Consider the following 16376-nt stretch of genomic DNA (forward strand, 5'->3'; position numbering starts at 1 on the left):
CAGTACCCCCCCCCTTGAGGAGGGGTCAAGGAACCCCTAAAGCCAGGTTTCCGAGGAAATTCCCGAAAAAATGCCCTCTTGAGCCTCGGGGCATGAAGATCCTTATCCAGGACCCAAGACCTTTCCTCCGGACCATAGCCTCTCCAGTGAACCAGAAAATAAAGCCGGCCCCGGGACAATTTGGAATCGAGAACCTTCTCCACCAAGAACTCCTGTTGTCCCTGTACATCCACCGGAGATCTACCCTGAGAGATCCTCCGAGGAAATCTACTGGAAGAAACGTATTGTTTCAACAGGGAACAATGAAACGTATTACCAATCCTGAGAGATCTTGGTAAACGTAACCGAAAGGCAACTGGGTTGACTCTTTTAATAATAAGAAATGGCCCAATAAATTTGGGTCCCAATCTAGCCGAGGATTGTCGAAGCCTGATGTTACGAGTCGACAACCATACCCTATCTCCCACCTTAAAAGTGCAAGGACGTCGGAGCCTGTCAGAAAATTTCTTCTCTCGAAAGGCCGCTTTTCTGAGAGCAAGGTGCACTTTTTTCCAAATGGCTCTGAGATGGGAGGTTAAGGTTAGCGAGGAGACTGAGGAATGATGAAAAAAAGAATTAGCTCTGGGGTGAAAACCAAAAACTGAAAAGAATGGAGACTCTTTAGTGGAGGAATGACAAGAATTATTGTAAGCAAACTCCGCCAACGGAAGAAACTCGGACCAATCATTCTGGAGTTTGGCAGAATACAAGCGCAAATACTGTTTCAATGATTGGTTAACTCACTCGGTTTGCCCGTTGGATTGTGGGTGGTAACCGGATGTTAACGACAATTTCATCTTTAATGAGGCACAAAAACATTTCCAGAATTGTGCGATGAATTGTGGACCCCGATCAGAAACAATATCAGTAGGCAACCCATGAAGTCTGAAAACATGGCGGAGAAACAAAACTGCCAACCCTTGGGCAGAAGGCAATCGGGGGAGAGCAATAAAATGAGCCATCTTGCTAAAACGGTCCACTACCACCCATATGACTCGGAATCCAGCTGAAAGGGGAAGGCCAACCACAAAATCCATGGAAATATGGGACCATGGCCTGAGAGGAACATTTAAGGGCATAAGTTGCCCGATAGGCAAGGAACGGGGAACCTTATGCTGTGCACAAACCTGACATGAATAAACAAACTCCCTAACGTCTTTAGAAAGACCAGGCCACCATACTGAGCGAGAGACTAACTCCAAAGTCTTAGAGATTCCCGGATGCCCGGAAACTTTGTTATCATGGAATTCCGTTAAAACAGTAGCTCTCAAAAACTCAGGGACGTAAAGACGACCAGCAGGAGTATTTCCAGGAGCTTGGTGTTGAAGCTGTTTTAACTGGGTAAATAAATCTTGTGTGAGGCCTGCCCAGATGACCGAAGATGGAAGTATGGGAGTAACAGGACTGTTATTGTGAACCGGAAGAAAGCTGCGTGACAGGGCATCAGCCTTAGTATTCTTGGAACCAGGCCTGAAAGTGATTATAAATTTGAAACGAGTAAAAAATAAAGCCCAACGTGCCTGCCGGGCATTAAGCCGTTTAGCCGATTCGATGTATTGCAGGTTTTTATGGTCAGTCAATACTGAAATAGTATGTTTTGCTCCCTCCAGCCAATGCCTCCACTCCTCGAAAGCCCACTTTACCGCCAGTAACTCCCGATTACCAACGTCATAGTTGGATTCAGCGGAGGAGAATTTCCTGGACATAAAGGCACAAGGATGTAACTCCAGAGACTCCGGATCCTTTTGAGAAAGGATAGCCCCCACTCCAACCTCCGAGGCATCAACCTCCACAACAAAGGGCAATTCCGGATTGGGATGTCTGAGGACTGGAGCCGAGACAAAGGCTTGTTTCAAGGCCCGGAAGGACAAGTCAGCTTCACGCGACCAGTTGGTAGGATCCGCTCCTTTCTTTGTCAGAGCTACAATGGGAGCAACCAGGTCAGAAAAAGAATGAATGGACCTCCTATAATAATTCGCAAACCCTAAAAAGCGCTGAATTGCTTTTAAATTGGTGGGTTGCGCCCAACTAAGGATGGCCTGGAGCTTCTTTGGTTCCATGGAAAATCCCAGAGGGGAAATAATGTACCCTAAAAAAGATACTTCCGTGACATGAAACTCACACTTCTCCAGCTTGGCATATAAATGATTCTCACGTAACTTTTGAAGAACCAGACGCACCTGGGTAACATGTTGTTCCATTGATTCAGAATAAATCAGGATGTCGTCTAAGTAAACGACCACGAATTTCCCTAGGAAGTCACGGAGCACATCGTTAATGAGGTCTTGAAAAACTGCTGGAGCATTAGACAAGCCGAACGGCATCACCAGGTACTCGTAGTGACCCGACTGAGTACTGAAGGCCGTTTTCCACTCATCTCCAGATTTAATTCGGATGAGGTTGTACGCTCCTCTAAGGTCAATTTTAGAAAAAATCACAGCAGAACGTAACTGATCAAAGAGTACAGAAATCAACGGCAAAGGATAGGTGTTCTTAACTGAGATCTTATTCAGGGCTCTAAAATCAATGCAAGGTCTAAGCGAGTCATCCTTTTTTTCCACAAAGAAGAAGCCTGCACTTAAAGGAGATTTTGATGGTCTAATAAATCCTTTCTCAAGGCTCTCCTTTACATAATCATTCATAGCCGCAGTTTCTGGCCCGGATAATGCATATAATCTTCCCTTTGGCAATGCGGCACCAGGAATTAACTCAATAGCACAATCATAAGGCCGATGGGGAGGCAGAATGTCCGCATTGCCTTTGGAGAAAATATCAGCAAACTCCTGGTATTCCACCGGAATGGGTTCTGGAATGATAGCTGCTACTCTGACTGGAAACGTGATACATTCCTTATCACAAAAAGTACCCCACTGTGAAATCTCCCCCGACCGCCAATCAATGGTGGGATTATGAAAGGCCAGCCAAGGGTGACCCAGAACAACTGGAACTGCTGGGCAATGTGTAAGAAAGAACTCGATTTTCTCGGAATGTAGAGCTCCTACTGTAAGTAGTACAGGAGGTGTACGGAGAGAAATAATCCCATTAGACAGCGGACTCCCATCTAAGCCATGCACGGTGACACACCTACCCAAAGGTAACTGAGGAATGCCTAAGGCCTTAGCCCAAGTTAAATCCATAAAGTTTCCTGCAGCTCCACTGTCAACAAAAGCCGACACCGAAGAACTGAGGCTGCCAAAGGAAACTTTAACTGGGACTAAAAGGGAGTTATTCGAGGAGATAAGCTGCAGACCTAGGTGAACCCCCTCACAATTCACCTGGTCAAAGCGTTTCCCGACTTCGGACAATTACGAGCAAAATGTCCCTTACCCCCACAGTACAGACAAAGACCAGAATTTTGCCTTCTGGCTCTTTCTTCAGGAGACAGCCAGGAGAGACCCATCTGCATGGGCTCCTCTACGTCTTCAGGAATGGAATATACACACGGAGTTGACCTTACAGTTGCTCCTTTTTCAGCCCTCCGCTCTCTGAGACGACGATCAATCTTAATAGAAAGCTCCATGAGTTTATCGAGAGTCTCAGGAGCGGGGTACTGAAGGAGACTATCTTTTAGAGACTCTGATAAGCCGAGGCGAAACTGACTGCGCAGGGCTGGGTCATTCCAGCCACAGTCGTTCGACCAACGGCGAAACTCCGTACAATAAACCTCCGCAGGATTTCTACCCTGTCTGAGAGCGCGCAACTGACTTTCAGCGGACGCCTCTCTATCAGGGTCATCATACAAGAGCCCTAAAGACTCAAAAAAAGCGTCAACTGACAACAATGCCGGATCCTGTGCTCTTAAACCAAATGCCCAGGTCTGAGGACCCCCCCCTGGAGCAAAGAAATAATAATCCCGACCCGCTGAGATTCAGTACCCGAGGAAGTCGGTCTTAAACGAAAATAAAGTTTACAGGATTCTTTAAAATTAAAAAACTCTTTTCTATCACCAGAAAAACGGTCAGGCAAATGCATCTTTGGTTCAGGGACTACCCTTGGGGAAGCTCGCAAAAGATCTTCCTGCGACTTCACCCGAACAGAAAGATCCTGAACCATCTGAGTAAGTTCTTGAATCTGGCTGACTAAGAGCTGACCAGGATTTGGCCCTAAACCTGTTGGATTCATGAGGCCGATAAACTCTCACAAAACTGAATGAGAAAAAATTAAACCCCATTTAATTTTAAGTTTTGGTATGGCCGGTAATAATGTTATGATTCCAGCACTCTGGTCAGAGGAGATCTTATGGCAAGGACCGGAGCACTGGAACGGAATGCTGGGGAAGGGAGCAGGACAGGAAAATAGCCCCTGGCGCCCTAACTCTGTTGTCTCACCCGTGTTGTCAGAAATCCCCTGCGAGACTATGGTTTCTTGAGCCCTTGACAGCCGCGTTTGAAGGGCGGATTATGTCTGCCCAACTTCGATGCCCCCCAGTCTTAATGAGAGACAAAGGGAAACCCGAGACAGGGTGATAACAAGAGGCCCTCTAACTAAACAACCAGGCCAGGGGCTAAGCAAACTCAAAACTATAATATGTGCGGAGAAACCGCCAAGGAAAAGGACAACCAAAATATCCACTTGTCCAATTCTCCTACCCGGCACCGCCGAGTACCAGAGAGGACTTGTGGAAGCGGAACCCTCCGCAAATGCTCCAAACACAAAATATAAAAGGTAAAGCGGCTGAGCCGCAACACACGGCAGAGCCGCAACTCACGAACACCACTGGATATAAAACGGTGATCAGTCAGGACTCCAGGGACGAGATGGTAACTCCCGAGTACAGGACTTCTGAGGACTGGAATGACCGGATACAGCAGGACTGGAAACAGACTCTCAGCAAACAAAGGCAGCATGCAGGAAGCTATTACCGGCGTCTGTGAGAAGCCCTGGGAGTGTACTTAACAGGGAGTCCTCCAATCAGCTGTTTAGAGGCTGATTGGACTAAATGCCGTGCAGCTGCCTTGCTGCACGGCCAGAGAACAGGTGAACGCATTAAATCCTAAAACCCAGCAACGGGGAACGCGGTCCGCCAGTGGCGTCCCCGTTGCTAGGGTCCGTGCGGCTTCAGCACGCCCGGCGTCTAGCGTTGCTAGGGAGCCGGCGGCTGTACGTGCACGGCGTCCCCAGTTGCTAGGCGCCGGGTCGCGCGGACAAGCGGACCCCGGCGCCTAACAAGACGTACATATTCGAGAGAGGATTTACTAATAAACTTGTGGCGAGATTCACACCAGCTCACACCATACACAAGAAACATGTCGGCTAACATGGCCTTTAACATAAGTCATGTCAACCAACATGTATAACTCAACAGCAACAGCTGTCAACATGTAAACACATGTGTGCAAAAAATTAAACATAATCAGCAGGAAAAATGGAGCACTGGGCCAGCATCCTATACGGACTACGCGAAAAGGATTTACCGGTAGGTTATTAAAATCCTATTTTCTCTTACGTCTCCATTTTAGTACCATGGGGATATACCAAAGCTCCCAGTACGGGCGGGAAAGTGCTAATGTTCCTGCAGAACTGACTGACCAAATTTTAGGTCGTCAGCAGCCAAGGTGTCAAACTTATAAAACTTAGCAAACGTGTTTGCACCTGACCAAGTAGCAGCTCGGCAGATTTGCACTGCCGAGACACCCTGGGAAGTCGCCCAGGACGAACCCACTTTCCTTGTAGAGTGGGCTTTTACCGAAGTTGGTAACGGCAATCCTGCCATGGAATGAGCGTGCTGAATGGTACCCCTGATCCAGCGCGCAGTAGTCTGCTTAGAAGAAGGACCCCCAATCTTGTTGGGGTCATAGAGGACAAACAAAGATTCTGTTTTCCTTATCCTAGCCGTTCTTGTGGCAAAAGTCCTCAACGCTCTGACGACATCCAAGGACTTTGGGACAGCTGAGGTGTCAGAAGCCACTGGCACCACCACTGGTTGGTTGATATGAAAAGAAGACACAACCTTCGGAAGAAAGTGTTGACGTGTTCTCAGTTCAGCCCTATCTTCATGAAATATTAAGTAAGGACTCTTGTGTGACAGAGCTCCTAACTCATACACTCGTCTGCTTGAGGCCAAGGCCAACAGCATGGCCACTTTCCAAGTGAGAAACTTCAACTCTACCTCTTGTAGAGGCTCAAACCAGTCCGATTTAAGGAACTGCAACACCACATTAAGATCCCATGGCGCCGCAGGAGGCACAAAGGGAGTTTGTATGTACAGAACCCCCTTCACGAAATCTTGACCTCAGGCAGAGAAGCCAATTGTTTCTGAAAGAAACCTGACAAGGCCGAAATCTGTACCTTGATAGATCCTAATCTCAATCCAGCATCCTGTAGAAATAGGAGAAGTCGTCCTAATTGAAACTCCACCGCAGGACACTTCTTGGATTCACACCAAGAGACATATTTTCTCCAAATACGATGGTAATGTTTGGACGTTACCCCTTTCCTGGCCAGAATAAGTATGGGAATGACTTCCTTGGGAATACCCTTACGGGCTAGGATCTGGAGCTCAGCAGCCATGCCGTCAAACGCAGCAGCGGTAAGACCTGATAAACTAACGGCCCCTGCTGAAGCAGGTCCTTGCGAAGAGGAAGAGGCCGAGGATCTTCCAGTAATTACTCTTGAAGATCTGGATACCAAGCCCTCCTTGGCAAATCTGGAGCAATAAGTATTGCTCAAACTCTTGTTCTTCTGATGATCTTGAGAACTTTTGGAATAAGAGGAAGTGGAGGGAACAGATACACCGACTGAAAGACCCAGTGACTCACCAGTGCATCTATCGCTATTGCTTGTGAGTCTCTCGACCTGGAACAATATTTCCGAAGCTTCTTGTTGAGGCGTGATGCCATCATATCCACTTGAGGAATGCCCTAACGACTTACCACCTCCGCAAAGACTTCTGGGTGGAGGCCCCATTCTCCTGGATGGAGATCGTGTCTGCTGAGTAAATCTGCTTCCCAGTTGTCCACTCCCGGAATGAAAATTGCAGACAGAGCTTTTGCATGTCTTTCTGCCCAGAGGAGTATCTTTGTCACCTCTGCCATTGCCGCTCTGCTTTTTGTTCCGCCTTGACTGTTTATGTAAGCTACTGCCGTTACATTGTCTGACTGGATCTGTATGGGACAACCTTGAAGAAGATGTGCCGCATGATGAAGACTGTTGTACACAGCTCTCAACTCCAGAATGTTTATGTGAAGGCGAGTTTCTTGACTTGACCACCTTCCTTGGAAGCTTTTGCCTTGCGTGACTGCTCCCCGTCCTCGGAGACTTGCATCCGTGGTCACCAGGATCCAGGTCTGAATCCTGAACCTGCGTCCCTCCAGGAGGTGAGACATTTGTAGCCACCACAGGAGCGAAATTCTGGCTTTTGCTGACAAGATTATCTTTTGATGCATGTGGAGATGCGACCCGGACCACTTATCCAGTAGGTCCCACTGGAAGACCCTGGCATGGAATCGGCCATATTGTAGCGCCTCGTAAGCCGCTACCATTTTCCCCAACAGGCGAATGCCCTGATGAATTGATACTGTTCTTGGTCTCAAAAGTTGTTTGACCATGCTTTGGATCTCCTGAGCCTTTTCCATCGGTAGAAATACTTTCTGTACCTCGGTGTCCAGTATCATTCCCAAAAATGATAACCTCATCGTCGGTTCCAACTGAGATTTTGGAAAGTTGATGATCCAATCGTGCTGTTGAAGTATCGTCAGGGATAACGCTATGTTCTGAATTAACTTGTCCCTGGATCTCGCTTTTATGAGGAGATCGTCCAAGTATGGAATTGTGTTGACTCCTTGTCTGGAATTGGTAGTGGCAAATCCTGAACTGCAAACCTCAGGTATGCTTGATGTGGCGGGGAAATAGGGACATGCAAGTAAGCATCCTTGATGTCCACTGACACCAGAAATTCCTTTTCTTCCAAGCTGGAAATCACCACTCTCAAGGATTCCATCTTGAATTTGAATCTTTTGAAATAAAGATTCAGAGATTTTAGGTTTAAAATCGGCCTGACCGAGCCATCCGGCTTCGGTACTACAAACATGCTTGAATAAAAGCCTTGATTACTTTGTTCGGCAGGAACCAAGGCAATTACTTTGTCTTGACATAATTTGTGTATTGCATTCAGGACATTTGCGCTGTCCTGAGCAGAAACTGGTAAGGCTGATTTGAAAAATCGGCATGGGGAAGGTCTTGAAATTCCAACTTGTAACCTTGGGATATTATCTGTAAAATCCAAGGATCCAGGTCTGAGCGAAGCCAGACCTGGCTGAAAAATAGTAGACGTGCCCCCACCTGCTCGCACTTCCACAGAGGAGCCCCAGCGTCATGATGTGGTCTTTGCAGAAGTAGTTGCTGACTTCTGCTCTTGGGAGCCTGAGGGTGTTGTAGGTTTTCTACCTTTTCCTCTCCCTTTTCCTGTGAAAAAAGGGGTACTTTTAGCCTTTTTGTACTTGTTGGGCCGAAAGGACTGCATAGTATGAGAATAATGTACTTTTTTTGCCAGTGTAGCTGCTGACGGCAGATATGCTGACTTGCCAGATGTAGTAGTTGATATCATGGCATCTAATTTCTCTCCAATGTGGGCCTCACCATTGTATGGGAGCGCCTCAATATTTCTTTTGGATTCTGCGTCAGCATTCCATTGGCGTTTCCAGAGCTCCTTGCGGGCTGAAACCACCATAGCCGAGGCACGTGAGCCCAGTAAGACCATGTCCTTCATAGCCTCAACCAAATAACCTGCAGAATCTTTGATATGACCTAGAATTTGCAGCATGTCATCTTTATTGACCGTGTCAATATTAACAATCACGTTATCTGCCCACTTTTCGACTGCGTTACCTACCCACGCAGAAGCAATTGTGGGCCTGCGTAACGTACCCGTAGCAACATAGATGGACTTTAAAGTCGTCTCTAATTTGCGGTCAGCAGGTTCTTTTAATGAAGCTGACCACGGGGCAGATAAAATTATTTTCTTTGACAACCTAGAAATTGAGGTGTCTATCATTGGGGGTGACTCCCACTTACGCCTATCCTCTTCTGGGAAAGGGTACGCTACCCGCAACCTTTTAGGGATAGCAAATTTATTTTTCGGGTTAGCCCAGGATTCCCCAAAAAATTTATTTAAGTCCTTAGATGGAGGAAAAGTCACCACCTGTTTTTTATTTAATTTAAAATAATCTTTTTCCTCAGGTGGAGGTGTTGTGTCAGGAAATTCCAACCTCTTTTATAGCGACTATCATACATTGAATGCTCTTAGCCAGTTTGGGGTCTACCCCCCTCAAATCCCCAGTGTCGACTTCAGTGTCGGAATCTGTGTCAGTGTCCCTTTGCATAATTTGGGCCAGGGACCTTTTCTGGGAACTGTAGAGGTCCCAAGTGGATGATGTGGAACAATCAGCAAATAGAGCATCTTCCACAGACTGAGTCCAATGCTTTGTCTGTTCCTCATACTCAGAGAATTTCTTCGCTAGTTTAGCCATATTACTCTGCAGCTTTCTCACCCACACAGGCTCAAAACACTCTTGTACCTCTAAAATGGGTTCCTCTGGGGAAGAGCTTTCTCTAGACATGTTACACGCGTGTACAGTCACACCACTCACACACACACGGGAGCTAATGGGGACAGACTTACACTAATGTCTGTCAGAGGGACCCAGAGGGAATTGCCAGTCTACACCACGCGCCCTATATGTATTACATACAATGAATATACATATATACCAAAACAGCGCTTTATATCCAATGTGAAGCCCGCAGACTTCAATAAATTATGTGCTCCCCTCCCCTTCTATAACACCCTGGTACTTGTATCAGCGATGTGTGAGGAGAGGCAGCCTGCAGGATCAGCGCTCCGGCGTCTCTGTGAGGAGAAAATGGCGCCAAATGAGTGTTGCAAGCAATTCTGAGGTGAAGCCCCGCCTCCTGTAATGGCGCGGTTCAGCCACAGTAATATGATATTTATACTGGCAGGGGTATGTACAACAGCGGCTCCCTTGTGTGTACTTTGTCGCCAGTGAGAGTAAGGATTTATCATGTCCCTCAGAGCGTGCCCCCCCCCCCCTGCACACGCTCTGCACCCTGTGCTGAGAGACATGTTTTTGCGCAGCGTTCCTTTATGCCGCCACGATGACTGGAGGGCCCCTCTCTGCAGGTCTCCGGTAACTACTCACCAGCCTTCTGACTTCTGGCTCTGTTAGGGGGTGGCGGCAGTGCTGTGGGAGTGAGCAGCAGCCAGGCAAGGGCTGTGTTCAGTACCCTTCAGGAGCTAATAGTGTCCTGTCAGCGGAAGCAGAGCCATTAAACTAACTGAAAAGTTGGTTCCTACTTCCCCCCCTAAGTCCCACGAAGCAGGGAAGCTGTTGCCAGCAGCTTCCCTGTAAAATAAAAAACCTAACAAAGTATTTTCCAGCAGAACCCTGTATAGCTCCACTGGTGTGCATCCAGTCTCCTGGGCACATTTTCTAAACTGAGGTCTGGAGGAGGGGCATATAGGGAGGAGCCAGTTCACACTGTTAAAAAGTCTTAAAGTGCCGAAGGCTCCTGCGGAACAGTCTATACCCCATGGTACTAAAATGGACCCCAGCATCCTCTAGGACATAATGGTACATAGCCATAAATCCTTTTCTCTGAAACCACAGGGGACACTGGAACATGCTGACACTGGGGTATAGGGTGGCTATAGGGAGTCTGGCACTTTAAATTTTAAAGAAGTGTGAAAGCTCGTCCCCCTCTATCCCCCATCAGCCTCAGTTAAGAATTAGCCGAGAGGAGACCGGTCAAAGAGGAGTAGAAAACACTAGAACAAGGAAAGAAAAAAACACACATGAAATATTAACTCTTTCAAACTTGAACAACAACAGAGGCAGGTGAATAGCGCTGGGTGGGCGTCCAGTGACCCCTGTGGCTTCAGAGAAAAGGATTTATCGTTAAGTACCAAAATCCCATTTTTCCTGCACACCTCTATTAGGTAAACTTTTCTGACACAGAGCATGAAGGCCAAGCTGCTAATTAAACTGCCCCCTACGTATCCAGCAGCAGTCCATACTAAAATATAGGTTTAAGTGCTGTCCCTGATAGGTAAGGAATTATTACAGGAAATATTCACTAGCTAGTAAAGCACACATTCCCAGAATTCCTTTGTCTAAGACAATGGTTCCCAAACTTGGTCCTCAAGGAACCCCAAACAGTCCAGGTTTCAGGGCTATCCATGCCTAAGAACAGGTGACTTAATTAGTACCTCAGTCGGTTTGTGCACAAGCAGGGATATCCATAAAACCTGGATTGTTGGGGTGCCTTGAGGACCGTGTTCAGGAACCACTGGTCTAAGCACTCATTCAGCTAATTGGAGTTCCCTATAGTGAAGTGACAAAAGAAAGTTTTGGTATTAAGCTTTAACGTTATAAAAACAGAAGCGTGGGTAACAGTAGGTTGGAGAGAATAACTACTCAATAGTACACATTTTTATTAGAACCTGTTGCAAACTGACTGCATTGTTATGAATAATATGAGCATGATTCTGAGTCATACACAGCACCCGTCTGTGAGTTTATGCAAAGGCTGTTACAAGCTCCTTTCTTGTTATACATCAGTTCCGTTGAATGTGCAAAGACTGAGATGCCCACTTTAGGCATTTGTGCATGGTGTAATATCAATTGGTGCCTCCATTATACGTCACCATCAGTCACACCATTGAAACTTGAACCAGTGCTAATACACATGCAGTTTCTCCGTCTGACTATGGCCTACTATACCTGCATCTGTGTGTTTGGGAACACAGCCGCTTGCATTGACACGCCTGCGACATTCCCATAACACGCTCACTGAACAGACCATTTTTGCATGTACTTCTAGCCACCTCCCAGTCTGATACCGACTGAATTGATCACAACAGCACATAACATATGCACCATCTGGGTTTTCAGAAAGCTCTGCACATGAGTAGCTGCAAAAAAATTGCTCTACTTTGTGAACAACGACATTTTGTATGGATTGCTTGTGACTCAGAATCATATCCTATACCTATAGCAATTCTACAAAAGATGGACATAATTTAAAAGCATTTGTACACCCTGCACTGTGCTGCTGCTTTTGCCAGCTAACAGCGACTTGTTCGATGAATCTGTATTACAGATGCTTTATTTACTTGTCTAATGATCTGCAGAGAAAGATTTTACTCACAATTCAGCATACTTGATTAAATTTAACCTCCATCTCTAGTCAATGACATGTTGATTCTATTTACATCACTGGCACAAGTGTGAGCAAGTTTTGAATGAACTGAGATCAGGTTTGGCAAAGCTGCCTGGATGAACATGAGAAAAGGAGAGTAAAGCCCCGTAAACACTGGGCGATACACTAAACGTTATGAACGATAACAATCTTTTTTAAGATCTGTATTGTTCATATCGTCTAGTAGTGTGTATGCCTGAACAATGCACGCACCCAAAAGTCGTTCTCGTTCAGGCACAATCTACCAAACATGCAGCTCAACTTTAACTATATCCTTGAGCTGCATGTTCGGGGAGTGCGGGGGATTATGTCACCGAACGATATCGTTCATCGATATCGTTCAGTGTGTATGCACTGGCGATCTCCCCTAATTAGCAATATAGCGCTGATTGCTAACTAGGGGAGTTTGCCCAGTGTGTACCCAGCTTTAGACAAGGGCAAATTCAGAAAACCACACATTGCTGTACCTGTCCTTGCCAATCTGAAGTCTGCACGATAATAATAGTTTCTAGAAGAGATGGATCAGAGAGGTTCTGATTTAACTGATCAAGTAATAGCTTCCGGGGAACCTGTGACATAAATAAAAAGTAAAATGAAAACATTTTACAGTCACAAGAAATATAAAACAAGTAAATTATGTCATCAAGTCATATAACTTGCATAGCAATTCAACTCTGTCATTATACCTGTGTGTTCTGTCCTATGTCTGCTGTTCTCTCACTCTCTGTACTTTGCGTTCTTTCAGAAAGTCCTTTGCTAGGGGGTTTCTCTTTCAGAGAGACGCTTCTTTTACCCTGAGGTGTAACGCTGTCAGGAATCAGAAAATATGTGATAAAAGTAATCAAATCTCAAAACTCGGGGTGGCGCATGATAAAGTGGTTAGTACTGTTCCCAAGCCAAGTGCATATGTGTTGAGTTTTCATAGTTTCCACATGTCGTGTGGATTTCCTTCCACAATTATATATAGTGGTACGTTAATGTTAGCCTGTTTGTATAGTAGAGATTTTAGACATTAATCCGACAGTGCAGTATTCAATTAGCGAGCAATTCCGACAGGTTTTGCCCGTTTCCAACAATGCTGATCCGACTTTTTTTAAAGTCGGATCAGTATTGTTGAAAACGGGCAAAAATCATGTTGGGATTGAGCGCTAATCCGACAAAACACGTGAATCTGCAGCTAATCCGCCGATCCATATGTTTTCCGACAAGTCGGAATTGATGACAAGTCGGAAAAACGGCAGTACCATTGAATAGGTCGAATTATGATGCAACCTAAAAAAGTCGGAAACTGACGTCTTTCCGACTAGACGGCAGTTCCGACTTCAATTGAATAGACCTGTATGGAGTATATTTACTAAAGTGGAGATGTTGCCCACAGCAACCAATCAGATCCTAGCTATTATCTTCTAGAGGGTGTGGTTCGTTTTATCGACAGTATCTAGGTCGACAATGTTTAGGTCGACCACTATAGGTCGACAGTCATTAGGTCGACATGGATGGAAGGTCGACAGGGTTTCTAGGTCGACATGTGCTAGGTCGACAGGTCTAAAGGTCGACATGAGGGGGGGAAAAATGTTGGTGTCGCTTTCTTCGTAGAGTGACCGGGATCCCAAATTAGTGCACCGCGTCCCCTCGCATGGCTCGCTTCGCTCGCCATGCTTCGGGCATGGTGCCTTCGCTCCGCTACCGCTTCGCTCGGCACACTTTACCGTTCCAATCGTAGTCCACGTGGATCGTTAAGTATGAAAAAATCCCCCCCCCCCAAAAAAAATGTGAAAAACTCATGTCGACCTTTAGACCTGTCGACCTACCACATGTCGACCTAGAAACCCTGTCGACCTTCCATCCATGTCGACCTAGTGACTGTCGACCTATAGTGGTCGACCTAAACATTGTCGACCTAGACACTGTCGATCTTCAGACCGGATCCCCTTCTAGAAGGTATTAGATAAATAAGTAGAATCTGATTGGTTGCTATGGGAAACATGGCCACTTTAAAAAAAAAAAAAAAAACGGCACTTTAGTAAATACAGGTGAAACTCAGAAAATTAGAATATCGTGCAAAAGTTCATTTATTTCAGTAATTCAACTTAAAAGGTGAAACTAATATATTATAGACTCATTACATGCAAAGTCAGATATTTCAAGCATTTATTTGTTATAATTTTGATGATTGTGCCTTACAGTTTAAGATAACCTCAAATACAAAATCTCAGAAAATTTGAATATTACATAAAATCAATAAAAAAAGGATTTTAAATATAGAAATGTTGACCCTCTGAAAAGTATAATCATGCATATGTACTCAGTACTTGGTTTGGGCCCCTTTTGCCTGAATTACTGCCTCAATGCGGCGTGGCATGGATTCTATCAGCCTGTGGCACTGCTAAGGTGTTATGGAAGACCAGGATGCTTCAATAGCGACCTTCAGCTCTTCTGCATTGTTCGGTCTCATGTCTCCCATCTTTCTCTTGGAAATGCCCCATACAGAGCCTGGAGAGGATTGTACCTGTATACCTCTGTTTCATTAAATTGTGTGCTTTAAATGAAATTTCTCTTGCAGTAAGGCTGGGCGACACTGGACCATGGGATTGAATGTTGGGGCTGGAGTTTGGCACTTAATATAAACTGTAGCATTAAACCCAACCATCTCCTCCCTGTACTCCAATAATTCCAATCTACTTTACGTGCCTCATGGAGTAGGATACATTTTAGGGGCAGTAGATAGCTACCTTTTACTTTTGTTGTCATTTTTATTATAATTTTTTTAAATACAGTATATAGTTAGTTCTTCAGCTGCACGCTGCTTCTGGCAGTGTTCAGCATGAGTGCGGAGGCTGCAGGGAGCCCAGGACGGACTTTCCATTATGTGGCAGCAGTGGGGGGGCTGATCAGCTGGTCGCTTCTCCAATTACACTCCGGTCTTCTTGGGAGATCGCCTGGACCCTGTTCTGGTGTGCACCTTCACCTTCTCGGAGGGTGGAAGGTGTTGTACAGTCCCTGATGGCTGCGCAATTTTAGAAGGGACTCTGCAGAGGCTCCCTGTTACACAGGCTGGCGCCGGGTTCTCCGGTGCTCCCAGTGTATCCCCACACAGCAGTGGGCTCTACACTGCAGTCGGAGAGTAGAATCTGTGAAGGGGGTGTGGACTAGAGCAGCTTGTCTCCCCATGCTGGTCTGCCTGCCTGTTGTCCTTTACTTGAAGCTACAATGAGCTGGCAGCCGCAGTAACAAATCCAAGGTGGCTCCTTTAGTATCGCTGTCTAAACAGCACCTTCTAGCCTCCCTACACTCCTCTCCTCTGTGGAGAATGGAGGTAGCTAAGTACCCTCTTGTCACTTGTTAGTTGTTACTAATTATTTATTTATCTATTTATTAAATTATTTATTTATGTGCCTCAGTGTACCGCCTGTGGTTCATATTTTAGTCCCCCGCGCAGCAATGTCAGGTTGCTATGGGGATGGGTGGTCTCTGGTGGCACGTAAATGCGTATCTAAGTACCATATATTGTCTCATACAATTACATCAGTGTGTTTATCAGTATATATTGCAGTGTCACTCTCACCCATGTGTATCTATGTACGCTATATATATTGCTGTGTCTCACACTTACCTACAGTATGTGCAGTCATCAGTATATGTTGCAGTGTCACTCTCACCTATGCATATCTATGTACACTATACATTGCTGTGTCTCATACTCGTCTATGTACAGTATGGTCATCAGTATACGTTGCAGTGTCACGCTCACCTATACTTATCTATGTACAATATGACTTGCTGTGTCTCACACTCTCTGTGTAGTTATCAGTGTATGTTGAAGGTGTCAGGAGTGCTGTGTCACACATAGCAGAGCAGTCATAGGCTTGGACTCTCCGCCGGACAGTGTTTGGCGTAAACAACTGCTTGTGCTTTAGTAGAAGAAACTGGATCCACCCACTGCTGTGCCATTTTACCCACCTAGTTTCGCCTTCACCAGAGGCGGTATGGTTTGCACTGCTGATGCCTCGTGGCACTGAGATTATGGGTTCGTCCCACCGAGCCCTGGCGGTATGGAGTTGGTGTGTTCACCTATCCAAAAGTGTACTGGCTCCCGACAATAACTTGATAGGGAGGACAGC

The 16376-nt window shown here is 45.9% G+C and overlaps 1 protein-coding gene across 2 annotated transcripts in view; it reads right to left on the reverse strand.

Annotated features, from left to right (window-relative positions):
• Positions 1-16376, reverse strand: part of PACS1 (phosphofurin acidic cluster sorting protein 1) — a 502137-nt gene that overhangs the window by 153702 nt on the left and 332059 nt on the right. For both annotated transcript variants that reach the window (XM_063945169.1, XM_063945168.1), the window contains 2 exons: positions 12942-13062; positions 12723-12824 (listed from right to left, as the gene is read on the reverse strand). In XM_063945169.1, coding sequence (XP_063801239.1) covers positions 12723-12824; positions 12942-13062 — 223 coding nt within the window. The remainder of the gene's footprint in view (positions 1-12722; positions 12825-12941; positions 13063-16376) is intronic.

Source organism: Pseudophryne corroboree, chromosome 11, assembly GCF_028390025.1.
Source record: "Pseudophryne corroboree isolate aPseCor3 chromosome 11, aPseCor3.hap2, whole genome shotgun sequence".
Classification (NCBI taxonomy): domain Eukaryota; kingdom Metazoa; phylum Chordata; class Amphibia; order Anura; family Myobatrachidae; genus Pseudophryne; species Pseudophryne corroboree.